The sequence below is a fragment of the Oryzias latipes genome, chromosome 21 (genome assembly GCF_053564925.1).
Source record: "Oryzias latipes strain Hd-rR chromosome 21, Olatipes_Hd-rR_3.1".
Lineage (NCBI taxonomy): Eukaryota > Metazoa > Chordata > Actinopteri > Beloniformes > Adrianichthyidae > Oryzias > Oryzias latipes.
The window spans coordinates 33,969,276-33,994,857 of record NC_136257.1 but is presented as its reverse complement, the minus strand read 5'-3'; the positions used below and the strand labels follow the sequence as shown (position 1 = coordinate 33,994,857).

The 25,582-nt window shown below is 48.1% G+C and overlaps 1 protein-coding gene across 9 annotated transcripts in view; it reads right to left on the bottom strand.

The window, feature by feature from the left end:
* The window catches only part of pard3bb (par-3 family cell polarity regulator beta b), a 186,282-nt gene that overhangs the window by 84,697 nt on the left and 76,003 nt on the right, over positions 1–25,582 (bottom strand). For 7 of the 9 annotated variants that reach the window (XM_078939220.1, XM_078939221.1, XM_078939225.1 and 4 more), the window contains 4 exons: positions 22,012–22,108; positions 21,649–21,785; positions 20,204–20,248; positions 1,670–1,885 (listed from right to left, as the gene is read on the bottom strand). In XM_078939220.1, coding sequence (XP_078795346.1) covers positions 1,670–1,885; positions 20,204–20,248; positions 21,649–21,785; positions 22,012–22,108 — 495 coding nt within the window. The remainder of the gene's footprint in view (positions 1–1,669; positions 1,886–20,203; positions 20,249–21,648; positions 21,786–22,011; positions 22,109–25,582) is intronic. The other 2 variants (XM_078939222.1, XM_078939223.1) reach the window with 1 other exon arrangement.

Sequence of the window (25,582 nt, the reverse complement as noted above, 5' to 3'; positions counted from 1 at the left end):
AGCAGTATTGACCTATATGGTGCTAGCAGTATCGACGTATATAGTGCTAGCAGTATTGACCTATATGGTGCTAGCTGTATCGACGTATATAGTGCTAGCAGTATTGACCTATATGGTGCTAGCGGTAACTATGTATATGGTGCTAGCAGTATTGACCTACATGGTACTAGCGGTAACTATGTATATGGTGCTATCAGTACCGACGTGGAACTTTCAAGCAATTGTGGATGGGCTAATGTAAGAATGGGTGGGGCTGCCAGGGTGGGAGGAGCTTCAGTCGAAGTTTGTCTGAACTTTACAGAAAACATTCTGACTCAGCGACGTGATGATTCGAGTGACGTCTTCACTGCTCTGGGAAAGACCATTGTCGTGTCGATGAGTAGTTTACACAGCGCTGCAGTGAAAATGTGTGTCTTTTTTGAAGCACCAGCTAGAGCTACATTTAGCCACCTGAACAGTTTCAAAAGTTCTGGTTTTGCACTGGATGAAATCCAAACAGTACCCATCCCTTCTGCAGTGTCCCCTGGTCCATTCCCACAGACTGAAGTGTCCTTGAGCAAGGCACCTCTGCATCAGGTGGAAGCTGCCACCAGCATGGGTCAAACACCCAGAACCGTCACTCCAGGAATACATTTGGAAACAAAAATCCTCTCCTTTGGATTTAAATTATTGATTTTTGTTAGACGTTTATATTTATTTTCTTGTACAAACTGCTTCCTCATAAAATATCAGTTTTGCAGAAATGAAAAAAATCTAAAAGTGTTCTTAAGATCATTTTTAATTTAAATCTGGATAAATCAGCAGCTGGATGGTGCAGGGTGGGAGGGGCTTGATGATCTTCCTGGGTGAAGACGCTCCTAAAAACATCTGTAATACCGCCTTAACCACAAACAAAAAATACTCCCAATCTAATTCTGAAGGGATTGCAGATTTTACTGTTAATTAACCAAGTCCAGATCTTCACACTTGGCTGTTCATTCATTTTCTGTCCCCCACCATGATAAAAACGCCTGAAATGGAAATCACCCCTTGAAGTGAGACATGTCCGTCTTTGTTCATCCGGTTAGGACTTGGGCGAAGCTTCTGCCTCCCTTTCCTTTATTCCTGAAGCTCCAGCAGCTACTCTTTGCTACGATTCATGAAATAAACCCAAAAAGTGTGGACACATTAAGAACCAGAGCAGCAAACAGAACCAGCAGGGGGAAGAAAACAGAGCCGATGGCTGAAGGACCTGGAACGTCTGTCATTGACCAGCGGCCCAGAGAGCCCAGCCTTCAGGAGGACGGTGACAGATTGGGCAGCTGCATGTGAGCGCGCTGACATGCCCTGTGAGCCCATCCGGCCTGAGCGCAGAGAACTGCCCCGCTCATTACACCGCCGCCGACTGATCGGACTTAGCTGCTAACAGCGCAGCTGGGAATCAAGCGCAACGGTATGTGGAGGCGCCGGCTGCTTTGGTGGAGGGAAAATCCTGGACAAACATCTTCCATATGGATGAGACCACAGGAAGCCGGAACGACTGAGAAGCTCCGGAAGGCCACGGAGAAGGAAATGCTGCTTAGAGAAATCAAAGCTGAAGGATGACCACTACTGGTGGAACAATCATGGTGTGGGCTTGTTGTGGAGTCAAATCATCAAAATGACAGTGAATGAGAAAGACTTCACTCACCCTCGTCATCCTCAGCCGGGCCGTCATAGGATTTATCAATAGCCGCTCTGAAGCTTTCGTTGCAACCTCGTCCTCTGACCATATTTGGGCGCGGCCGGTGGAATGGGAGGAGCTCGTTCTTCCTGTTGACCTCTAGAATGGCGGTCTGCAGACTCTCCAAGGAGCTGGACTTCTTCAGACCGAGAGTAGGCCCCAGTTCCACAGGAGTAGGAGGAGCTGGAGGCACAGGAGGAGAGGACAAGTCGTTTAGATCAGTGGTCCCCAACATTTCTAACGCCACGGACCGGTATGACGTCAGACAAAGTTCTCACGGACCCGTCGTTAAGATGTAGGCAGATGATTATTGTAGCCCCACTATGATGAAGGAGGAACGGAGACGTGACAAGACGAACCCCAGGCTTTTATTTTGACACGCAAGACATTGTACATCGCACAGGTGTCATCATTCTCTCCCTTCCCTCACTCATGGTGCAAAAAAGAAGTACTGTCTATTAAATGCAGCTTTCTTGTTTTTGGGAGTTTAAGGCTCCTCTTCTGTCTTCTGGCAAAGAAACTTTCCAAAGACGTTTGTCTTTTTTTACTCATTTAGCTAGTTTCTGGGTTTTACTTAAGCGGTAACCTATCACGTGGCCGAGAAGAGCGAATTAGCCTGCGTCAAGAGTAACATAGATGGATGGAACAGAGAATCGGGCAATTTTTCAAAATAAAACATCTTTTAGATTCTGAAATACATAAAATGGAAGTCATGTAAATTATTTATTCTTTCTGTGTGGCACGGTACCAAATGACCTGCGGACCGGTACCCGGGGTTGGGGACCGCTGGTTTAAATGATCAAGTTCAGCAGAACGGAGGAGGCTAACGTAGGGCTTAAACAAACGGAGTACGTTTATGTAGAGCCTAAACAAACGGAGGACGCTAACGTAACAGAGGGCGCTAACATAGAGCTTAAACAAACAGGGGGCGCTAACGTAGAGCTTAAACAAACGAAGAACACTAATGTAGAGCTTAAACAAATGGAAGACGCTAACATAGAGCTTAAACAAATGGAGGAGGCTAACGTAGAGCTTAAACAAATGGAGGAGGCTAACGTAGTGCTTAAACAAACGGAGTACGTTTACGTAGAGCCTAAACAAACGGAGGACGCTAACGTAACAGAGGGCGCTAACATAGAGCTTAAACAAACTGAGGGCGCTAACGTAGAGCTTAAACAAACGGGGGCGCTAACGTAGAGCTTAAACAAACGGAGGACGCTAATGTAGAGCTTAACCAAACAGAGGACGCTAACGTAGAGCTTGAACAAATGGAGGAGGCCAACGTAGAGCTTAAACACACAGATGAGGCTAAGGTAGAGCTTAAACAAACAAAGGACGCTAACGTAGAGCTTAAACAAACGGAGGACGCTAACGTAGAGCTTAAACAAACGGAGGACGCTAACGTAGAGCTTAAACAAACGGAGGACGCTAACGTAGAGGTTAAACAAACAGAGGGCGCTAACGTAGAGCGTAAACAAACGGGGGGCGCTAACATAGAGCTTAAACTTTTTAACTTTTGATACTTGATGAAATTTTTGCTATGAAAATTCCTGAAACAGTGTAGTGTCTACTTTACTGATATAGTATTATGTTTTATTCATATGAATGGCTTTTATAAGTAACATAATCTGCATATATTCCAGATGACTGATCTGCATTTGCCATGTTAATTTCTAAAATAGTTATTTTCTGACGTAATACTTAAGTAATTCATCTTTGTCATGTGCTTTATCGATATCTTATGATTTTTAATTCTGTCTGATAAAAACTGGGAACCGGATATTGATAAATCATGTAATAAAATGGTTACAGTATAATCGGGGTGGGATTATATAAGTTCGCTTCCTCCCACTCCCTTTCAAGCAATATTTATTAATATGTCTAATTATCCTAAGTTTGATTAGTTACTGTATGCATTTATAACTGATGTTTATATTGCTGTTGTGTATTATTTCTACTTAATTGCTTGAAATAAACCATTTCAAATCAAATCAAAAATCAAATCAAACAAACGGAGGAGGCTAATTTAGAGCTTAAACAAATGGAGTACGCTAACGTAGAGCTTAAACAAATGGAGGAGGCTAACGTAGAGCTTAAACAAACAGGGGGCGCTAACGTAGAGCTTAAACAAACGGAGGACGCTAACGTAGAGCTTAAACAAATGGAGGACGCTAACGTAGAGCTTAAACAAATGGAGGACGCTAACGTAGAGCTTAAACAAATGGAGGAGGCTAACGTAGAGCTTAAACAAACAGGGGGCGCTAACGTAGAGCTTAAACAAACGGAGGACGCTAACGTAGAGCTTAAACAAATGGAGGACGCTAACGTAGAGCTTAAATAAATGGAGGAGGCTAACGTAGAGCTTAAACAGATAAGGCTAACGTAGAGCTTAAACAAATGGAGGAGGCTAATGTCCTCAAATTGGGTGAAAACCTTCTGGAGAACAAAATTGAAAAACACTGGAGGGACAAAAAAAAGAACTTTGTTCTTCTTTATGCAGTGATGGATGTGAAATCTGTTTCACTTTACCCCCCCTCCCATCCATCAAAGTGACAACATTAGAGGGGGGGGGGGGTCTAACAGGAGAATGATGGAGATGTTATCTTAGACCTGAGGATTCGCCTAAGTCAAGCTGACAGTTTCAGCCCCCCCCAGAACAACTGTTGCTCTGCTGATGGAAAAAGCTGCAAGCTAACAGCATGATGGCTGCTGGGGGGTTTGGGGGCTGGGGGGGCTGAACCACCAGAGCTGCTGGGACGTTTCACTCCTGACGGCTTCTGCTTTTACAAAACCAAAGAGAATGGACGGCTGTGTCCGTCACTGCAGGCCACCGTAAGCTAGGAAGACACTGATGGTGGCCAAGACCGGGGGCTTGGGGGGGGGGGGGGGGGGGGGGTCAGCGACAGGCAGAAAGCAAATTAAATTTCCTGCAGGGAAAATCAGCAGGAAAAACCCAGGAGGCAGGGAGGAGGACAGAGAAAAATGAGGAGGAAGAGCGTAGGGCCGGGCCCGCTGCCAGCTCAAAATACAAGTAATCCTTCCACACGTGCACACATGCACACACACACACACACACACACACATTTCAGATTCCTGGCTGGCTCTGGCTTGTCGATATGATGCCACTTTGATTCATGATGGCTAAACTTGCATCACTTTAGCTAATGATTCCCAATACACACCTCTGCCCATGTGTGTGTGGGTGTGTGTGTGTGTGTGTGTGTGTGTAGATGGGGGGGCTGATGTGACTTCCACATCTCTTTAAACAACCATTAAGCAAACACACACAGAGCCACGGTAATAAGATGCAGTGAAAGGATGCATAATGCAAGCGCCCTGCCAGCGGAGGAGACGGACGGCGGCCTCCGAACGTGAGATCCTCCTCCATAAACGCTGCCCACATGGCATCCAGAGACACGCCGAGCTGAATTATTAAACATCAAAGTGCGATGTGATTAGTACGTGCAGAGGCAGTCCAGCAGCGATGCTGCAGCGTCCTAATAAAGCTGAGCAGATAAAACCCTCCAAAGGCGGGCGCTGTCTCCCGGACCGCCACCGACTCGTAGAAAAATCGCTGGAGCTTCTTTCAGTTTCAGGAAAAAAGTTTCTGCTTCTGTTCAGCAAAATCCAAAGACAGAACCCTGATGAAGACCACTACCTGCAGACCGATTCAGACAGGGGAAGCAGAGAAACAAACCGTGGAAACGCTGGTAGAAAAGTTCTGCACCGTCACACTGTCAGTACAGACCAAACAAAACTGCTGAGTCGTGGTTCCCGTTTGTTTCATCCCCCCTATAACCACAGACCTTCATCAGTATGGGGTGTGCTGGTTGAATTAGGAGATGATGACACTTCCTTGATGTCTCAGAGGTAAGAACGGACTGGACCGTCTACAAGAACCAAATGGGTCTTCCTCTGACTGGTGATGCCTGTCCAGACTGTTGCTCCTCCTCCACCAAAGAACCATGGAAACCATGTAGACCTCGGCGTATCGCTCACCCGCCTACTCCAGCAACGCTGACGACCATCACTTCTGTGCATGGCGACCCGACACTCATCGGTGAACAGGACGCTGGACCGTTGCTGCATCGTCCAGGTCACAGGGTCTTCTCTGCAAACGGTGGTGTCCTGGTGCGGGTGGAGCCACCTGTCCGTCATTCCAGTCGAAGGGGTGGAGTCAGTTGGCTGGAAACCCTAGTACCCCTCACATCTGGTAAACGGGCCTGCAGCTGTGGGGCGTTTGCTGAACCACGTCTGAGGTCAGAGGTGCTTAGGTTCTGGTCATGGTTGTGGTCTGTCACTGGGGGGGCTCCACTCCTGGGTCGGTCACAAACTCTGACAGTAGTTCTGAGTCTTGATGCGAGTCTGCTGATGATACTTTGAGACTCACCAAGTTCACCTGCAACTCCTGACTGTCTACCACCAACGGGAAGGCGCTGTGGTCAGGTGGTGCTGCTCGTCTGTTCACGGCTGTTTGAATGATGAACTTGGAATGACTCCACCACAGAACGTTAGCATTGATGCCACATTGAAAAGGGTTTTCTGTTAGGATCTTTTGGCTTTGGCTCCAATAATTGAGGTTCACTGAACGCAGTGAGATGGTTATGTGGAAAACACTACATGGGGGGGTGTCCAATACAATCACCTCCCTGTCCCAAAAATAAACTGTCTGCCACATCCACCACGTTTTTCCACCATATCACTAGCTTCTGGTGAGTTTAGTGCAGGCAGGTTGTGAATGACGTGTCACACCTGCCAGGAGCAGAACTCTGTCCCCTCGGCTCAACGCCTGGACAGAAGAGTTCACCTTTCTGCATGTTCCTTCAGGATTTGGCAACCCTTGAAGGGGGTCAGTTTTTGCCCCAATCCTGCATCTTATCTGGGCTGGGGGCCGGCACAGGAAGACCCAGGCTAGGTGTAGAGCTGCGGCTACATAGTTAGGCCGTAGAACGAAGGGTCTTGCCCAGTGACCCACACTGGATTCAGCTCATTGCACCCCCTGGGAATCAAACCCTGGTTTCCCAGCCCTCCAGCCGCTAAAGCCTAGAGATAAACAAGAAATCTTCTAGTCAAAGGAGAAGGGTCCTCCACTTGTTCTCATTGGTCGCTCAGAGTCCCAAACAGTCAGGATTAGAGCTGCGTCTGACGCAAACTCCTCCTCCTCCATGCCGTTTCCTCACACCAACCTTTTCTCCACCAGCCTAACAGCTTGGCTCCAAAGGTGAGCTGAAGGTCAGCAGACGTTCTCGCTGATGCTGAAGGATTCGTGCAGAGCGAGGAGCATCCACCCCTTCAAACGCTGCACTCTGTCCCGCAGTTTCTGCTGCGAGTTGCAGGATTTGTGTCATAAATGTAATTACCGCCGTCCGGCTGTCAGATGATAGAATTAAGCTGCTTTTAGAGCACGGAGGGAACAAAACCGTCTGATGGAGATGGATGGACCACGCGGCCGAGAAAACGCTACGGCGGAGCAATGAAGAGCTGAGAAGAATCACAGGAATGAAAGAGAAGATTGAAACCCGCAAACAGGAGGACGGCTTTAAAGAGGTTTAGGAACCATCAGCACAGAGCTGCAGCTACAAGACCTGCAGGCCTACCGCCATCAAGCTCTGAGCTGCGGCGTCGGCCAAAAAACCTGCCGAATTATTATGGGATGGCCACAGGTTCTACAGCTTAGCGGCTATTTTGTGACAAAGTTTGGGGATTTTCCCACAAAATGGGAAACGAAAACGTTTGTTCGAGCGACGTTTTTACAAAATTACACGCCACCAGGTTAACTCTATAGACACAACCAAAGTTTTGCTGACCTTTGACCTTGGGAAGAGGCCACCATCTTGAATTCCCCCCCAAAAAAATCCCCTTTAACAGCAGCTACAAATTGAATCTGAATTGAAATTGAATAGATTGAATAGACTCCGTGAAATTGAATTTGATGCATCTAACTTTTCCAGCATCATTGGGAAGCTGTTTGGGAAAAATGTTGAAATTAGAAGTTGTAGATTTTGAACGGCGTTAGCGTGGCGAGTATGTAAATGTAATTTTGACTCAGTCTGAACGAAACGATATGACATGATATGAACATACTCGGAATGTGGGCGTGGTTAACAAATAAAAAACGTCTGTTGCCAAGGAAATCTAAAATGTTACTTTTGTCAAATTCTCCCAAAGTCACATAGACGTGTTCGTCACCCCGGTGCAACCCAAAACTAAAATGGTTGCTATGGAGAAAAGAAAACATTTAGAAAAGTGTTTTTTTCTGCAGCTCTGACCAGGAGGGGGAAAATGAGGGCGTGTCTGCGGGAAGGTCATGCAACGCCACTGACTGCTTTAATCTATTTCAGTCATAAAGACACAACAAAGTGAGCATCACTGATCTGATGTTCAGTTCAGAAAAAACTCCTCTCCCTAAAGAGAAAAAAGATGCTGCTGGATTTAAATCATTTCAATCAGAAGAAGGATTTTAGTAAATGCATCTCGGTGGAATCAGAGTAGAATGAGGGCTGATGGGTTTTGGCTGCAGTGCAGAGCTTTTCCAGCCTGAAAGAAGCAGAAAAGGCTCAGAAACTTCTCAGATTTTGACTGATTTCTGCAGGAAGATGCAGTGATTTGACAGAGACGTGGACTTAAAAAGCCTGAAGGAATGTCTTCTATTCGTTTCTGCTCAGTAAGTGAAATGTTGTGACACAGAACAAACTGAAACAAACAGCCTGACATGATGGAACAGAGGCTCATGTCAGTGACGGCTGTCTGAACCTGAGGGAGATGAATGGCCCCTCCAGCCAGGAGCGACAGCTCCACCATCTCCTGATTACTGCTCACCTTTATTGGCTTACTGGAGGAGATGGAGGGGGGTCAGAGGTCATTCAATACAGAGAAGAGTGTCCACTCCCCCCGCCAAAAAAGCCAGATCTGTGATCCAGAAAGCAGTAGGAGGCGGGGCTTCCACTGCAGGAGTTCTTTGTCTAATGACAGCTCTGTGCTGATGTGTGGCAGCATCCTGTTGCGTCTCTGCCTGAACAAATGTATCCATCGATACGCATCGGCCTAACGAGGCGGCGTTCAGGAGGGCCAGCGAGCGCCGGAGGAAGAAAAGGGAGGAGGAGAAAAGGAGCTAAAGCCCCAGAGAAGGCCGGCGGCGACATGAGGCGCTGCCAAAACGCCTGACGCCTTTCAGAGTACGGCTGGGATTCAGTGGAAAGGCTGCACCAGCGTCCCTCAGCATCACAGGCGCTGACGTGCACGCACGTGCACACACACAGGGATGAGCGGCACCGTCCGTTCTAAGCTCCTCTGCCTGTTTGCCAGCCTCTAAGCCTGAATGGCGTTGGCACAGAAACATGGAAGAGGCTGACGGAGGAACAAAAGCTGCACTTTCAGACCCGTTTGCTGCTTTGGAGGCTGCGGCCGCCTCAAACGAACACGGCATGTCCCGCCTGCAGGTGAGACGGAGCACGAGCCTCCTCTCACAGCCCGACAGGTTCTCCAGCAGAGCCGCTGCAGCCGGGACTTTACGCCCGCTCAGCACTTTCTGTCTGCACGCATTCGACTGCGAAGCTGCGTGTTTCCAGACAGGCTTCATGTCGGCACGCAGACACTCCACGGGTTTTCCTCAAACAGTTATTACTGGAACAAAGGAGTTTCCAAAAACACGCCGACTTCATCTGTCAGGAAGATGGATTTCCCAGCAGCGCTGATGTTTTAAAGACTTTTTATTTCTCACACGACGTCGCACAAAAACACACAATCTTTGAGCGGGTTTCCACAACTGCAGCCAGAGAAACCTAAAATCAAATAAGAACATTTCCAAGGAAAAAGTGAAACTCCCAGAAGTCTTTGTGCATTAACTGTTGTTAAGCAGAAAAGGCTGCTGGTGCTGCTGTAGACGCTCTACAAACCACAAGAACAGCTTCCAGACAGAAGAGGAGCTGAGGAATACAGAACCTCAGGATGAAGGCGTTTCTGAGGTTTCACCCCCCCAGTGCATCTCTGCGAGTCTGATTAGAGCAGTGCTTCTCAATTATTTTTTGCCAGGCCCCCCCTAGGAAAAGAAAATGTTTCGCGCCCCCCCTGACCCCCCCCCCCCCCCTTAACCCCCCCCCCACACACACACAGACACACTCGCGCGGTGACAATACATCAGGTCAGTATCTATAAAATTTGTATACCTAAAATTGTATCTTTTAACACTAACAAAAGAAAAAAGCAAAATAAATCCACTTTCAACAAATATTAACTTTATTTAGCCACAGAAACCCTGTTCTAGTCTAAAACAGAAAAGAAGCTGAAAGTACCTGAAATAAAAAAAATCTGTCATTCCTTATTTAAACTAGAAACATTTTGACCAACTGAACCATTTGATGCTGAAAAAAATAATTCAATCAATAAATAATATTAAATCTAAATTGATCTGAAACATTAACACAGCAGCACCAATATATTTAACGTTTTTAGTCTGAAGAAATAGGTAAAAACGTGCTGATTTTTTTTTTCTAAATGACGGATTGTTTATTTCTGATCTCATAAAAGTGCAGCTGTTTTCCTGCATTACCTGCTGTCTTTATGTCTGTCTGACACTAACTAAACCACAGGCAGACAAAGAAAACATGGATGGAAAATAAAGACACGTCATCAAAATGTCTACAATAGTTCATAAAGAATGACATTGTTAGCATGAGCTTAGGAATCTAAGGGCAGCGGTGATCTTGGGCAACAGGCAGCGGTAGCAGTGGTCCGCGTGCCCCGATTCCCCTGGCAGACAGGGCCCACACCACCCCTCCCCTTTCGTTCTCACTCGCGCAGCCGCGGACAGACAGAACAGACAATAGGAACCGAATAGTGGACCAGATTATTTTCCAAGCACTGAGCCGCTGTCACCGCTGCCCCCACGTTAAATTTGCGCACCGGACAAACCTGTGCCTAAAACCGCCACCACCGCGCGCCCCCCCTGGCATCGCTTCGTGCCCCCCCCTGGGGGCGCGCCCCACTATTTGAGAAGCACTGGATTAGAGTGAGGCTGATGGCGAGGCTGCAGACAGACGAATGAAGAACGCTCTCATCCTCAAGTACCTGCAAATGAAAGCAGGGCGACTTCAAAGCAGAGAGGAAAGTTTGGGCTGAGCCCTTTGCTAAGATGTTTGCAGGTTTCTGAGATAAAAGCAGGAACCTCCATGCAGGTGGGGGGCGCCCCCTTCACTCCACCTCCGACAGGAGCATTTCACGTCCTCGTTTCTTCCAGCTGCTCTTCGCTGCACGCAGACATCCACCGTGATCACATGACGGGGGAAGGAGCTGCAGGTTTGACACCAGTTAAAGCCAGAGTGGAGCTATATGGCCCATAGGTGTTATCCGCCCCCCCTTTGACCCGTCCTCCACGGCAGAGCGGCCCCTCACTCTTCCCCTCCCATCTTGGTCTAACTCTTCATTTTTTCAAAATGCGGCTTTTCTCTTTGTTTTATCTCCATAGCAACCATTTTATTTTTTGGTCACCTGCGTGTGATGAACAGGTCCGTGTAACTTTAAGAAGGAGGACACGTGATGCTGTAGTATCGCGAGAGCCGACGAGAGGAGTGTGGTGAGTTTACTTGGCGGCGCGTAAGTTGTGAACAAACATTTTTGATTTATTTAATTACACCGCCATATTTAAATAATCCAGAAAGTTTAAAAAATAAAAATCTGAAAAAGTTTGTCAAGCATTTGCCAGCCTGGATGACCTGGATGACCTGGAGGATCTGGAGGATCTGGAGAATTACATCGACGAGTGTTTCAATACCTGCCTCATGAAGAAATCCAACACCGCCACTCCGTCCACCAAACGCAACCGTCCCGAAGACTCCCCGGGGGCCGCCTCCTCCCCAGGCAGCAACATGAGTGACATCCTGGATTCAATTGATAAAAGGCTCTCCAGCCTTGATTGCCGTTTAAATCTGCTGGAGATCCTCCATAAGGAATTCCAAGGTCTGCGAGAGTCTCTGGAGTTCAGCCAACAGCAGGTGCAGGAGCTCGCAGCGGAGAACCAGGCCCTCAGAGAGACCGTGAAGATCTTGGGCCACGACACCGCCCGTCTCTCTGAGGAAAACCGATCCATTAAGGAAACCCTCCTGGATCTTCAGGCGAGGAGCATGAGGGACAATCTAGTGTTCGCAGGGATTCCAGAAGAGGCAGGGGAAGTCCCGGAGAACATTGTTAAGTCCTTTATAGAGGTCCACCTGAAACTCCCCAAGGAAGAAGTCCAGAAGATCTCCTTCCACAGGGTTCACCGGCTCGGAGGAAAAAGGCCGGACAATCAGCGTCCCCGTCCTATTGTTGCTAAATTTGAACATTATAAACAAAAGATGCAGGTAAAAAGCAGAGGGCGCGAGCTGAAAGACACACATTACAGCGTGAATGATCAGTTTCCAGGCGAGATCCTCCGCCGGCGGAAAATCCTCTTCCCGCTGAGGAGGAAGCACCTGTCTGCTGGAGCACGCGCGGTGGTTGCTGTTGATAAACTTTTTGTGAACGGCAAGCTGTTCCGGGACCCAGAGGTAACACCCTGGCTGTGCTGAAGGCTTTCAGAGGCGCACTGACATCTGCGCTGCCCAGAAGAAACCCGCAAACTTATTTAACTAGGAAATAATCGGATCATCAATAATCCACACCTCTCAGGGAAAGTGTTTTTTCTTTCTCTCACATTCATGTTTCTGTTGTTGTTTCGTTGTTTTTGTTTTTTGTTCTTTCTCTTTCCCTCTCTCTTTTCTCTTGTCCCCCCCCCTTCCCATGTCCTCATATGTGAATCAGGTAAAGTCAACGCAACCACGGTGAGTATTTATTTATGCACGGAACGGGCGCGCGCGCATACTAGCGCGCATAAGAGCATGCACACGCGATCCCGCACACACACGTTGATAAACTGCAAAAACCTCACTTAGGCTCACACAGGACGCACGCAACATGCAGCTCATAGCCAAGACACGTTCACCCACAACGCATAGCGCTTGTCAGTGTAGCAGGTACGCACAGCGGGCACGCGCACACGGACGGGCACACGCACTATTTAGCCTTGCACTCTCCCGGTTAGAACAGCTATGAGCAGTCTTAACATCGTTAGCTGGAATGTGCGTGGACTTGGTTCTGGGCCAAAGAGATTGAAAGTGTTAAATCACCTGGATGATCTTAAAGCAGATATAGCTCTGCTGCAGGAGACCCATTTATCATTATCAGCTGGTCAACTCCTGTGCTGTTCCCAGTATCCAGTTATGTATTCTGCAAGTTTCAACTCCAAACAAAGAGGGGTTGCAGTTTTGATTAATAAAAATGTTACATTTACTCATAAGGATACAGTTACTGACCCAGAAGGCAGATTTGTAATCATTAATATATCCATTCAGAATAAGGACTTTTGCATAGCAAGCATATATGGCCCTAATGCTGACGACTCTTCCTTCTTTCACAGATTCTTCACCTCACTCTCAGTTCACTCTGACTCCACAATCATTATAGGAGGAGACGTCAACCTTGTTTTGGACCCTGAACTTGACAGACTCAGCACAGCAGCAAACCAGCGTACATGGCAGTCTGCAAGTATTCTAAAGCAGTACATGAATGATTTGGGTCTCTGCGACGCTTGGCGCTCATGTCATCCAAGCACTAAGGGGTTCACCTTTTTTTCTCCAGTTCACCATTCACAATCTCGTTTAGATTATTTATTAGTCAGTAACTCCCTTTTGAAAGAAATTAAAAGTTCCAACATTCATCCAATTATTATCAGTGACCATGCACCAGTTTCTGTTACTATTTCAAGGGAAGTACCCAGACCCTCGGGTTCAACCTGGAGGTTTAATACGTCTCTGTTAAAAGACCAGGAATTTATTGAATTCTTTAAAAAAGAGTGGGCAACCTTCTTAGAATTCAACGATACTTCTGAAATATCACCAAGTATTCTTTGGGAAGCAGCAAAAGCAGTCATGAGAGGGAAAATCATCTCTTATTCAACGCATAAAAAACGCAAGGAGAAAGCAGATTTATTAGAATTAGGAAATAAAATAAAAACTCTGGAGACTGCTTATGCTGGTTCTGCACAGGAACACATACTGGGCGACCTGAAAAATTTAAAGCTGCAGTTAAATGACATCATCAATAAACAAACACAATTCCAGATACAAAGGCTTCGACTGGAAAGATATGAAAACTCAAATAAATCTGGCAAATTTCTAGCTAATCAGCTTAAAATTAATAAAGAAAAATCAACAATCACTTCGATTATGGACCAAACAGGGAATGTCACCCATGACCCGGTAAAAATTAATAATGCGTTTAAAGACTTTTATCAAAACTTATACACTCCACAGATCAATCCATCAGAACAAAGCATCAACTCATTTCTCAACAATATAAACCTGCCCAAGTTAAACGAAGATCAAATCACAAATTTAGACTCTCCGCTCTCGTTGTCTGAGCTTCATGAAGCTCTGTCACTTATGCCTAATGGTAAAGCACCAGGGCCTGACGGCTTTCCTGCAGAGTTTTATAAGGAATTCTGGGAACAACTGGCACCAACGTTTTATAAAACGGTAAAATTTATCAATGAAAGCCAATCTCTACCACCTAACATGAACTCTGCCAACATTATCCTTCTTCTAAAACCAGACAAAGACCCCATGAGTCCTTCAAGCTATCGCCCCATTTCTTTAATTAATGCAGATGTAAAAATTATCTGCAAAGCACTAGCACAGAGAATAGAAAAAGTCACTCCTCACATAATTGACTTTGATCAAACTGGATTCATCAAAGGCAGACACTCGGATGACAATGTCCGCAGACTCGTTAACATAATAGACTTTGCCACCATCAAAAACCAGGAAATGACTATACTATCACTGGATGCTGAAAAAGCCTTTGATAGAGTAAACTGGAAGTTCCTCATTGCTGCCCTCCATAAGTTTGGGTTTGGAGAATCATTCATCAATTGGATCAAAATATTATATCACAACCCCAATGCATCAGTTAGAACTAATAAACAGACTTCCAACAGGTTTTTTCTTGGAAGAGGAACTAGACAGGGTTGCCCACTCTCCCCCTTCTTTTTTTGCAATATTTATCGAGCCTCTAGCTGCAGCAATAAGACAGAATGAGAGTATTAAAGGAATTAAAACCAAACACAGCCATCATAAAATTAGTCTCTATGCAGATGACATATTACTGTTTTTAAGTAATATACATTCTGTAAATGAAACGGCAACAATCATTAATGAATTCTCTTCTATATCAGACTATTCCATTAATTGGAATAAATCTGTTTTATTACCACTGAACAGTAACGCGGAGCAAGGACTCACAATACCAGTTAAATCAGGCAATATAAAATATCTAGGTATTTATTTTTCCCCCAAAATATCAGAACTGGTGCTGCTAAACTACACCCCATTACTGAAAAACATACAGGACGATCTAACACGCTGGACCAACCTGCCTTTGTCCCTTATGGGCAAGGTAGCCACGGTTAAAATGAAAATCTTACCCAAAGTTAATTATCTCTTCTCAATGATTCCCACACAACCGCCATTAAAATGGTTCAAAACATTAGACTCATCCATATCAAGCTTTCTATGGAACAATAAACCTGCAAGAATTAGTCTAAAAACTTTAAAATCTGCAAAAAGCTGTGGAGGATTAGAATTACCTAACTTCCACAATTACTTTCTTGCAAATAGATTACAATACATCTTAAAATGGTTAAAAAATAATCCAGAAACCAACTCATGGTTAGACTTGGAACAGGCGTTATGTGGAAAGATCAACCTGTCAGATCTTCCATTTATTAGTCAAATAGTTAAAAGACAGGATTGTTTCAAAAGTATTAATATAAATGCCACTTTAACAGCCTGGTGGGAATTTCTCAAAATATCAAAATCATCAATTCAACCGTGCAAAATGACACCCATCTGGAACAACCCAGACATCCTCATAAACAAAAAAATTATCCACTTCCCAGCTTGGCAAGCAGGGGGCATAAAACAACTAGAGCACATAATTATTAATAGAAGATTCATAACTCCCCAGGAACTTCAAGACAAACACGGAATATATAACTTCTTGGAATATCAGCAACTTAAATCAATTATTACTAAAAAGTTTAAATACAGAGACAACGATTTAAAGCTACCAGATGTAGTTACCACTCTGATCAATTTCTCAATGAATAAAACTCTCTCCAAAATATACAAACTTTTATGTAATTTAGATAACAATATTTCACTTCCGACAACAAAATGGGATGCGGATTTGAGCATCAGCACAGATGAAAGTTTTTGGTCAGAACTTTGTCTAAACACCTTTAAAATGACAAAAAATCCAAATCTGCAGCTAATCCATTTCAAAACTCTTCACAGAATTTACTACACTGGACAGAGGATGTTCAAGATGGGTCTCAGTAACTCAGACATTTGTCAGCACTGTGACAGTAATCTACCCGACAATTACATGCATGCACTATGGTTCTGCACGCCTGTCCAGGCTCTCTGGCAGCAGGTATGTGCCGATCTATCAGTCTGGCTTAAGGTTTCAATCACAGCTTCACCGTCACTTTGTGTGCTTGGTGACATGAGTGCCATCGATGTAGAAGGAGGATTAGCATCTATCATTTTCATAACTCTTTGCATTGCTAAAAAAACTATTTTAATAAATTGGAAAAGCAAAAAAAATATAAATATAAGTCAACACAGAAATCTGCTGCTTGATCATATCAGCTTGGAAAAAATGTCAGCCCAAAGTTCAAGTAACTTTGAAAGAATTCGGTCTCTCTGGTCTCCCATAGCTAACTCCGTGACTTAGGGGGTGGGGGGGGCATGGTCGTCGCTGCTCCTTGCCCTTCTGCCGTGGGCCGGGGTGGGGGTCGGGGCTTCCGGTGCCTGGCCGGGGGTGGTGGGGGCTCCGTTGGTCGGGGGGTCGGGTCCGGCGCCTGGGTGGGGCGGCCTGGGGCGCTGCGTGGTCCTCTGGGCTTGGGTGTGGGGGTGCGTGGTGGGGGGTGGGGTGGTGGTCTGGCTTGGCTTGGGGGGGTGGTCCCTTTGCCTGTGCTGGGGGGGGTTGGCGGGGGGCGCTGCTCGGGGGGGGGGGGCCCAGCGGCGCTGGATGGGCTTCCCGTCTACACCTGGGGCTGGGATCGGCCCTTCCCTGGCTCTGGGGCGGGACGGGACAACCCTCTTGGGGCCCCCGGTCGCTCTGGGTGTCATCCGCTTCGGCTGCGGGGTCTGGGGGTGGGGTGGGGTGGGGGTCTTGTCGGCCCTGTCCTGTGGGGGGGCATTCTGGGGGAGGGGGGGGGGGGGCACTATTGGTACGGGGCAGGGGGGGTTGACGGGTCGGGGTCTCCGCTGAGGCCATCGGCGGTTTCCCCGGCCGGTTGGCTGCCTCGGTCCCGTCGAGGCCTGACCAGAGCTCTTCTAGGGCCGGCGTTTGGGGGTGGGGACCTGGGCTTGCTCCGGGGGGGGCCGGCGCTTTCTGGCTCCCCTCTCTCTGTGTGGGGGTGGTGGTGCTGGGCCTGGGGTGTCTGCGCCTCCGGGGGTGGGGCCCCGGGGCTGGGTGGGCCTGGCCCCCTTGCTGGGGGGGGGCGGGGGACGGCTGTTTGACCACCGGGGGACAGTCTATCATCTGTCCCCAACTTACCCCCTTCCTCATATAACCTCATAATAGGGTGAGGGGGTGGGGGGCTTAGCCTGCGATGAGCCTGGGGGGGGGGTTTACTAGGCAGTGACCCCCCTCCTGTGGTTGCCGTATGGAGTGGGCCCCCCCTCTTTCGGTTTTATTTGCACCTTAGACATGTAGGGCCCTTGGTAGGGGGGGTGCTTGGACATCACTGCCAGCAAGCAGCGGATGTCCTCCTAGCACCCTACCCGCCAATTTTAACCGCACCTTAGACATTTAGGGCCCCTTGGTGGGGAGGGTGAGGGGACGTCACTGTGAGTAATCAGGAGACGTCCCCTTAGTGCCCTACCCGCCAATTTTAACCGCACCCCCCTTAGTACACACACCCCTCCCCCCTCAATATATACATCCCAACATAAACACATGCACACACACACTCTCTCAAACACACATACACGCACACACATTTTGCAAGGAAGGTGGGACCTAGGACCATCTGTCCCCTGCCTCTTCCCTGGTGGGGGGTACGGGCCCCTTTGCAACGGCGGCTGTGTCCCCGGGGTGCTGGCCTCCTGGGCCCGGCGGTGCTCTCTCCGCGCGGTGGGGGGGTTCACATTACATCTGAGCCGGGGGTGTTCGTGTCCCTGGGGGGTGGGTTCTGGTCCTTGCTCCTGAGTGCTGGGCCCCGCCAAATTTCCAACTGTGGCCGAGCCTGGTCGGGCCATATTTACAACACCCCTTGTGGGCCCTCTTTTTTCCCCGGGGTTCCCCCCTTCTGGGCGGGGGCGGCGGGCCCCTGCCTCGCTCCTCCCTGGACCAACCGTGGGCCGGGCGGGTGGCTGCCTGGAGTGCGGAGTGGGTCTCCCTTGGGGGGTCCTGGCTCGTACCTGGGGTTGGGGCGGGGGGATGCCCGGAACTCCTGGGTGGTGGTGGGGTGCTCGTCTGGGGCTGTGGGCGTCCTTCTCCGGTGGGGCCCTGCGTTGGGTTCTCCCGGCGCGGCGGGGGGGCTGCTCTCCTGGTTGGGCTGGGGCGGCGCCCTCTTTCCCTCCGTGCCTCCCTGCTCTCTGGCTCTGGGTGCCTTGCGGCGGCCCTGCTGGCCCTGGCCTGGGTGGCGGGCTTGGTCGCCCGGGCGGCGGTTGTTCCCTGCCGGTTCCCGTGTGGCGTTGGGGGGATTCCGGCTGCCGCTGCTGGTGCGGTGGGGGTCTTGGGGTGGGGATGGCTGGGCACTCTCCCTCCTTCTTTTCACGTTCCACCATCCATTTTAGAAGAACATAAACACTCACCTGGGCACAGGTGTTAGCTCAACAGACTGAATGACTGAAATATTTCACACTAGTTGGTTTTAAGGCATAAGTATGCGTGTGAACACTATCTGTTTTGTGTACATGTCGACAGGTGGACATTTTTGCAACTAACAGGTGTGTTTATAACATTTGAGTGTGTGTGTGGACAGGCTCCGCCCTTTTTTTTTTGTTTGTTTTTTTTTTTTTTTCATTTGAACCTTACCATAATGATTAACAACCAGTAAACTTGCTGCTTTATGCTGCTTCATGGTCTTACCCCCCTTCCCCTCCTATTATCACCCTCCTAACCCCCCCCCCCCTCTCTGACATCCCTCTCTCTTCTTCCCCTCTTTCCTTTTCCGTCCGGTCCAACACCAAAGATTTTCAGACATGTTTGAAATTAATAAAGTTTGGCCTCAATTACAAAAGGGGTTTATTCAGACATACCTTTGGTTTGTCTGAAGATGAATAACCCCTCTTGTTAAAGTAAAATATGTCCAACCCAAGAGGCCCTCAGCTCTCATCTGTCTGCCTAGCTGTTGGACAGGACAAGTCAAAAAAAAAAAAAAAAAAAAAAAAAAAAAAACTTTAAGAAGAATCTGCTAAAGTAAAATTCTGGAACTTTGGTAACAGAGGTTTTTGTTAACTAGGCGCACATTACCAATACAACATGTGTAATACACTGATTTACAGAAGTGACATTTAAGGATTTCAAAGACCTTTCATGTTTAAGAAACATTTCAAATCTAATTTAGGAGCACAAGTACAAAATAAATGAAGCAAAGCTCCAGAGTCTGCCGTTTCTTGTGATTCGTTCACCACAAAGTTTAAAAGTCTTCTGGCAAATCTTCCTAAGGATTTCCCCTAAAGGCCTGAGTCCATGTCTCCATGAGCAGGAGCTCAGCAGCTGCTGGAGGGTAAAGGACTTGTGACCAGTTCATGTTTTGCACATCACATCCTGGAAACCTTCATCAGTGATAGGAAGTCACATCGCATTGACCAAAGGTCCACTGTCTTCAGAAGAATCCTCACTAAACGCCCATATTAGATCTTAACTTGGTGAAATTGATGACGTCATATCCGCCGTTTAAGGAAAAAGAGAAAGTAGTGATGGTGTCTGAATTGCTTTTTTAAATCAGGGCACTACATGGCGCCGCACCATCTCGTTTTTTAGCAGTTAGGGGTTAAGGCAGGAATTCAGACGTAAGGCAAACGTCAAACTTTGCCACAGAATGGCTGCCAAGCCAGAAGTTCTGTGGCCATCCCATAATAACTTCCTTTGGAAACCCCCGAACCCTGTGTTTTGGTTGGGTTTGGACATTTTGACTTTATCTTTTGAGCCCCATTAGAAATTTTGTCCCCATTTATTATTTTTGATGGTTCCCCCCACTGTGATGTCATATGTATTTGGGAGGGGGGGGGGCTGTTCCTTATGACCAAAGTTCCTTTTCACAGGGTACTCTGAGTATGTGGGGGGGGGTGTCACACTTATGCAGTAAAAGGAAGACTTGTGAGAGCCGTCAGAGACAGAGATGAAGAGCAGCAGCAGTCCTGCTCCTCCTCCTCCTCCTCATCAGGGGGGTGTGACGGTGCGTTTGCTCACCTGAGACGTTTCCGCTCAGAGATCCAACGTTGCTCTCGTCCTCCACTGAAACACAGAGACCGTGGTCAGCAGTGTCGTGGCGTTTGACCTCCTGCTCTGGCCGTCCCTCCCCACCAACTGTTCCTCCCTCCGTCTGGCTTCCCTCCTCTCCCTCTGCTCCTCAGTTCTCATCTGTCCTCCTTTCCCTTCCTCAGTTTCCGCCCTGTCCCTTTGACCTGCTGACCTTTGCCCTCAGCGTTCGTCCTGCTGCTCCCTTCTCCTGTGAGCTCAGACGGGGTTTTGCCTCCGAGTCTGAAGCTTTAAACCTGGACGATGAGTCCGGCTCACCTTCACCTCAGCAGCAAACACGAGCTTCAAACTCAAGAACCGTCTTTGCTTCTGATGCCCGAAGATGAGCTGAGTTTGTGAAACGACATCATTAAGGAAAGAAGGTCCAAACTCCCAGAAGAAAAACAGATTTCTGATTCTTTTATTCAATTTCATTCTAATTAAATCACTTTTGAACTTTGAAGAAGAAACTTTCCTAATCTTTGGACATCAAGCAAACCTCTTAAAGAGGAAAAGCTCTAATGATTAAATGTAGTTAATAAAGAAAACACTTTTCAGAAACTAAATCCATCTAAAGTCCGTTCAGAAGCTCAGATGTTTCAGTCAAACCATCTGCTCCGCTCTGGTTTAACCACAGAGGCAGATGTTGAATGATGGCTTTAATGAAACTGTCCTCCAACAGCTTCTCCACTCGGACCCACGTCAGGGAGCAGCAAGTCCGTTAAGTGGATTTCTGATGGGACTGATCAGAACACGCTGGGCCGCCGCCGGTCCTTTAAAGACAAACTCTGAAAGCACTGATGGACATGCAGATGAGCTTAAATTAAACATGTGATCAGAACTTCAGGAGGTTCTGATGGACCCAATCCTCTATTTTCTGCCATGTTTCCTCGGTTCCATCCTCTGGACTCGGCAGACAAACGAGCTGCTGCTGCGTCTGCAGAGCCTCAAAAGAGAAGAAAACGGAGGAGACACCAAGCTCCTCTCAATGGTCACACACGTGCACGCTCGTACACGTGCACATCTGGACGTAGAGTGGAGGGGCGGGGCTGAGGAGAGTGACACTGCACCAGAGAGCAGTGCTGCTGCTGTGGTGAGCGGGATATTCAGACATTCAGAGTATCAGCATTTAGAGAGCGGCGGGCTGCAGGCAGGGGGCGGAGCCAGGCTGCAGCGCCCTGACATCTGTCAGAACCGGGTCCTAATGGTCTTATTTGCTCTGCCAATCAAAGCCGCCAACAAAGAGGCTCTTCCTGCTGCAGCGTCTGACGGCGCGTCCCTCCCACCAGCAACCAGCCGGCTGGTTCCACTGAACCGGAACCGAACCGGCGCCCGTCTGCATGCAGCGGGTTAGTAGGACGGCATGCAGGGCAGACAAACTAAATAAATCTCCCCACCGATGGGCCGCTGGCTCTGACTCGTACCCAGGTCCATGCTCTTGGAGGCCTTCATGTGATGGAACTGCTGCTGGTTCTGGTTCTGGTTCTGGGCGGGTGACTGTGGTTGGGCTGAGCCGGAGGTCGAGGAACTTTTCCTGAGCAGAAAGAAAATCCAACAGTGGACGTCACACTTCCTGTTGCTGCGGCGACGGACTCAGAAGAAACCCGTTAACCATTCAGGAAACATCTGAAACTTGAACCTCAGCAAAGGTTTCACTTCAGTTTAATCAGGATTACGTCAAAACCCGATGATAATCCAGATTAAACTGTTCCCCACTCAGGCGGGAAACAGAGACATCACAGAGGAAGATCCTCACACACCTTTCCTGCAGGTAGGGGGGCTGGCTGTCAAACCCGTGACTGAGTGGCCCCCCCTCGTCCTCATCGTCCATGTGCACAGAGTAGCCCCCATTGGCCACTGCAAAAAAGGAAAACATGAAGTAAATAAAAGCAACTTTCGACTTAAGACTGCTGTGATGCGACCTTCGCCTGAAGGAAAGGGGCGGGGCAAGGGCAGACAAACAAACATGAAGGATGAAGAAATGAAGCAGCAACTTTTCTCTAATGCCGCTGTAATGAAAGTGTAAACAAGAATCCACAGTTCTAATCCTGAGTGGATTCCCATGATCCACTGGGATCCACCATCAGCTCCGGGTCAGAAGATCCGAGGGGCTCCAACCATCGACTGTAAGTGAGAACTGGACTGAGTGATGTCATCCATAAGACAGTTTACTTCCAGCTCCAACCCAACCAAGTCAATTCAGTTCTCGCCACACGGACGCCGCCACATTGGAGCCAGACGCCGTCATTAAGCAGCGATTATTCAAGGACGTTTCTACGACAACCACTCTCACCAATCAGGAGTAAGCTTGCTGGAAGGCCACACCCCTTACCTCTTGAAAGCGGCTACACAAAGTCTGTCAATCAAACATTTTGAACATTGGGGTCAGCAGACTCCACCTACTTTTATTGAGGCGTCTGATTGGTCAGTTTATAACTTGAATGACATGCGATAAAGAAAAAAAAATGATTAACAAGAAGATATTAATAAAAGTATCAGATCAGGAATGTTTAGTCTGACCAATAGAACGACGGAGTAACCGCTCTTTATTTCTCTACAGACGGCTCTGGGAGGTTAGCTTCCTGGAACCACTTCCTGTTTGGACCCTGGGGGGGAGGGGCCACTCTCATATGGTTACAGAACTCACACCTGCATGTGTTCATGCTTTTGGAAGCAAACACAAACACAGTTTCTGAGGCGTGGAGGTGACTTTCTGAAGAACGTCATGAGCAGAAGTCCTCACCACTGAATTCTGTCCATCCGAACAGAACCGGACCAACGGGCCGTGATCAGTGTACCTGACCTGAAGCTGACAGCCTGGTCTATACGCTGCTGCTGCTGCTGCTGCAGTCCACGTTCATGAAGCTCTGCTGAGGTTCTGCTGAACCAAACACCTCAGCTTCAGAGGAAGCCCGACAAAAACCCGGAGGTTCTCCGGGACAAAGTCCGGCTGAGGTGGAGGAACCGTGAAGGAGAACCTTAGTGTCAACCCAAAAGCTCTCAGACCTGATTTACAAAGCAGCATCTTCTGGAGTCCCCCCGCTTCAAGTGCACACGTCTGCGCACGTTAAACTGAAAGCAGAGACGTCTGCGAGTCAAGAGGAGGACGTCTGAACCCCCCCCCACTAATCACCTGCTTTATTTTTCTTCAGCTCTCTTTCCTGAATCTGATATCCTGCCTGTCGTTTATCTCTCCGTACAGATCTCCCATAAATCACCTTATCTCCCCTCGCTCTCAGCTTCCTCCTCCTCCTCCTCCTCCTCAGCACCTTCATCAGCCCAGCTGTCAAAAACACATTCCTGCTTCACCTCACACGCTCGCAAATCTGCTCCGTGCGACTGCGGCTGTTTGAAGTCGGCGTTTGTTGTGGATGATGGATCAGCAGAAGCTCAGCTTTTCCTTTCTGTCAGCTCCATCCCTCCGTCACTCGTCCATCAAACCTTCTCATCCTCCACTATTGTCTGAATGCAGACGAGGCGATAAAGGGGAAGTCCTTCAATGTTTGTTAGCGCGTGCAGAACTCTACGGTCCGGTCTGGTCTCCTGTTCTCCAGCAGGACGGTTTCTGAAACCTGCAGCAGCTGTGAGGCGAGCATCCGTCTCCTCATCATACATGCAGCTGTCCTAACCTGAACATGTGAGGAAGAGGATGTTGTGTAGCTGAAGATGCGTGGAGACCTCAGGTTTGTGGAGGGCGATGATGCGTACATTTAAGGGACTCCGTGTTCAGCCTTCAACAACAACTGCACTAGAAAATAAAAGACCAGCCTGTTTCAACGCTCTGTGCTACACGTGATGGTTGGAGAACATACATGACCGTCAGGATTGTAAAGCTTCAGAAAGCCGTGACGGGATGAGGGTCAGGGAGGAGGAGGGGCTCCTCTGGAACCCACAGCTGATCCCACAGATCCGGTTCTCCTCTGGGATCTCATGGAGACATCAGAGCGTGGGTCTGGAGTCCCTTTACTAAGATGGTGCAGATGTTTCAGAGCCTCCTCTGTGTTCTGTCAGCAGGAACTGCTTCCATGTTTCTACAACACTGTCAGCGTTTGATGATGTCATCACATGGCGCCACGAACAATAAAATCAGGAACCTCATCTTCCTGTTACTCCCCAATGAGGGCAAACAGACAACACTCAGCTTTCTTCAGTGAGGGGGGGTTCATAAACTTTACAGACAGGGTATCAGTGTGGACGCTGTAATCCAGATTAACAGTAAATCTGGTGTGGACAGGAGGACATTTACAATCTGACTTTTAAGGCGGTTTTAACATTTAATGAACTAGAAGAGATGAAAGATCCGGATGTTGTTTTGGTTTGTTTCAGACGTGAAATATGTTCCATATATGCAGAGATGTGATGATATACATTTGACAGAATATTAATGTTTCTACATCCATTTATCACCTGTCCCAATGATGGATTCTGGCTCTTTGATTCTCTGCATTCTTACTTAAATTCCTGAGGAGGAGTTGGTCTGTGTGATGATCTCCACATGAACTGAATCCATCTGATGCGTGGACGGACCCGTTCATTCCTACACTGAAGACTGCATCAGAATAAAAGGTTCTGGGGGAAAAATTCTACATTTTTATTGTCTCTTCTCTGTCCTCTCAGAGCCAAACGGATGCAGCAGATGGAGCTTCATGACAAAAACTCAGTCTGGTAGAAAATAAATGCTGCTTATGGTAGAGAATAAAAATAAGAGGGGTTCCATCCCTTCTGATGGTTTGTTCCCGCCCCTCTGATGGTTTGTTCCCGCCCCTCTGATGGTTTGTTCCCGCCCCTCTGATGGTTTGTTCCCGCCCCTTTGATGGTTTGTTCCCGCCCCTCTGATGGTTTGTTCCCGCCCCTTTGATGGTTTGTTCTCGCCCCTTTGATGGTTTGTTCCCGCCCCTTTGATGGTTTGTTTCCGCCCCTCTGATGGTTTGTTCTCGCCCCTTTGATGGTTTGTTCCCGCCCCTCTGATGGTTTGTTCCCGCCCCTCTGATGGTTTGTTCCCGCCCCTCTGATGGTTTGTTCTCGCCCCTTTGATGGTTTGTTCCCGCCCCTCTGATGGTTTGTTCCCGCCCCTCTGATGGTTTGTTCCCGCCCCTCTGATGGTTTGTTCCCGCCCCTCTGATGGTTTGTTCCCGCTCCTTTGATGGTTTGTTCCCGCCCCTCTGATGGTTTGTTCCCGCCCCTCTGATGGTTTGTTCCCGCCCCTTTGACGGTTTGTTCCCGCCCCTTTGATGGTTTGTTCCCGCCCCTCTGATGGTTTGTTCACGCCCCTTTGATGGTTTGTTCCCGCCCCTCTGATGGTTTGTTCCCGCCCCTTTGCTGGTTTGTTCT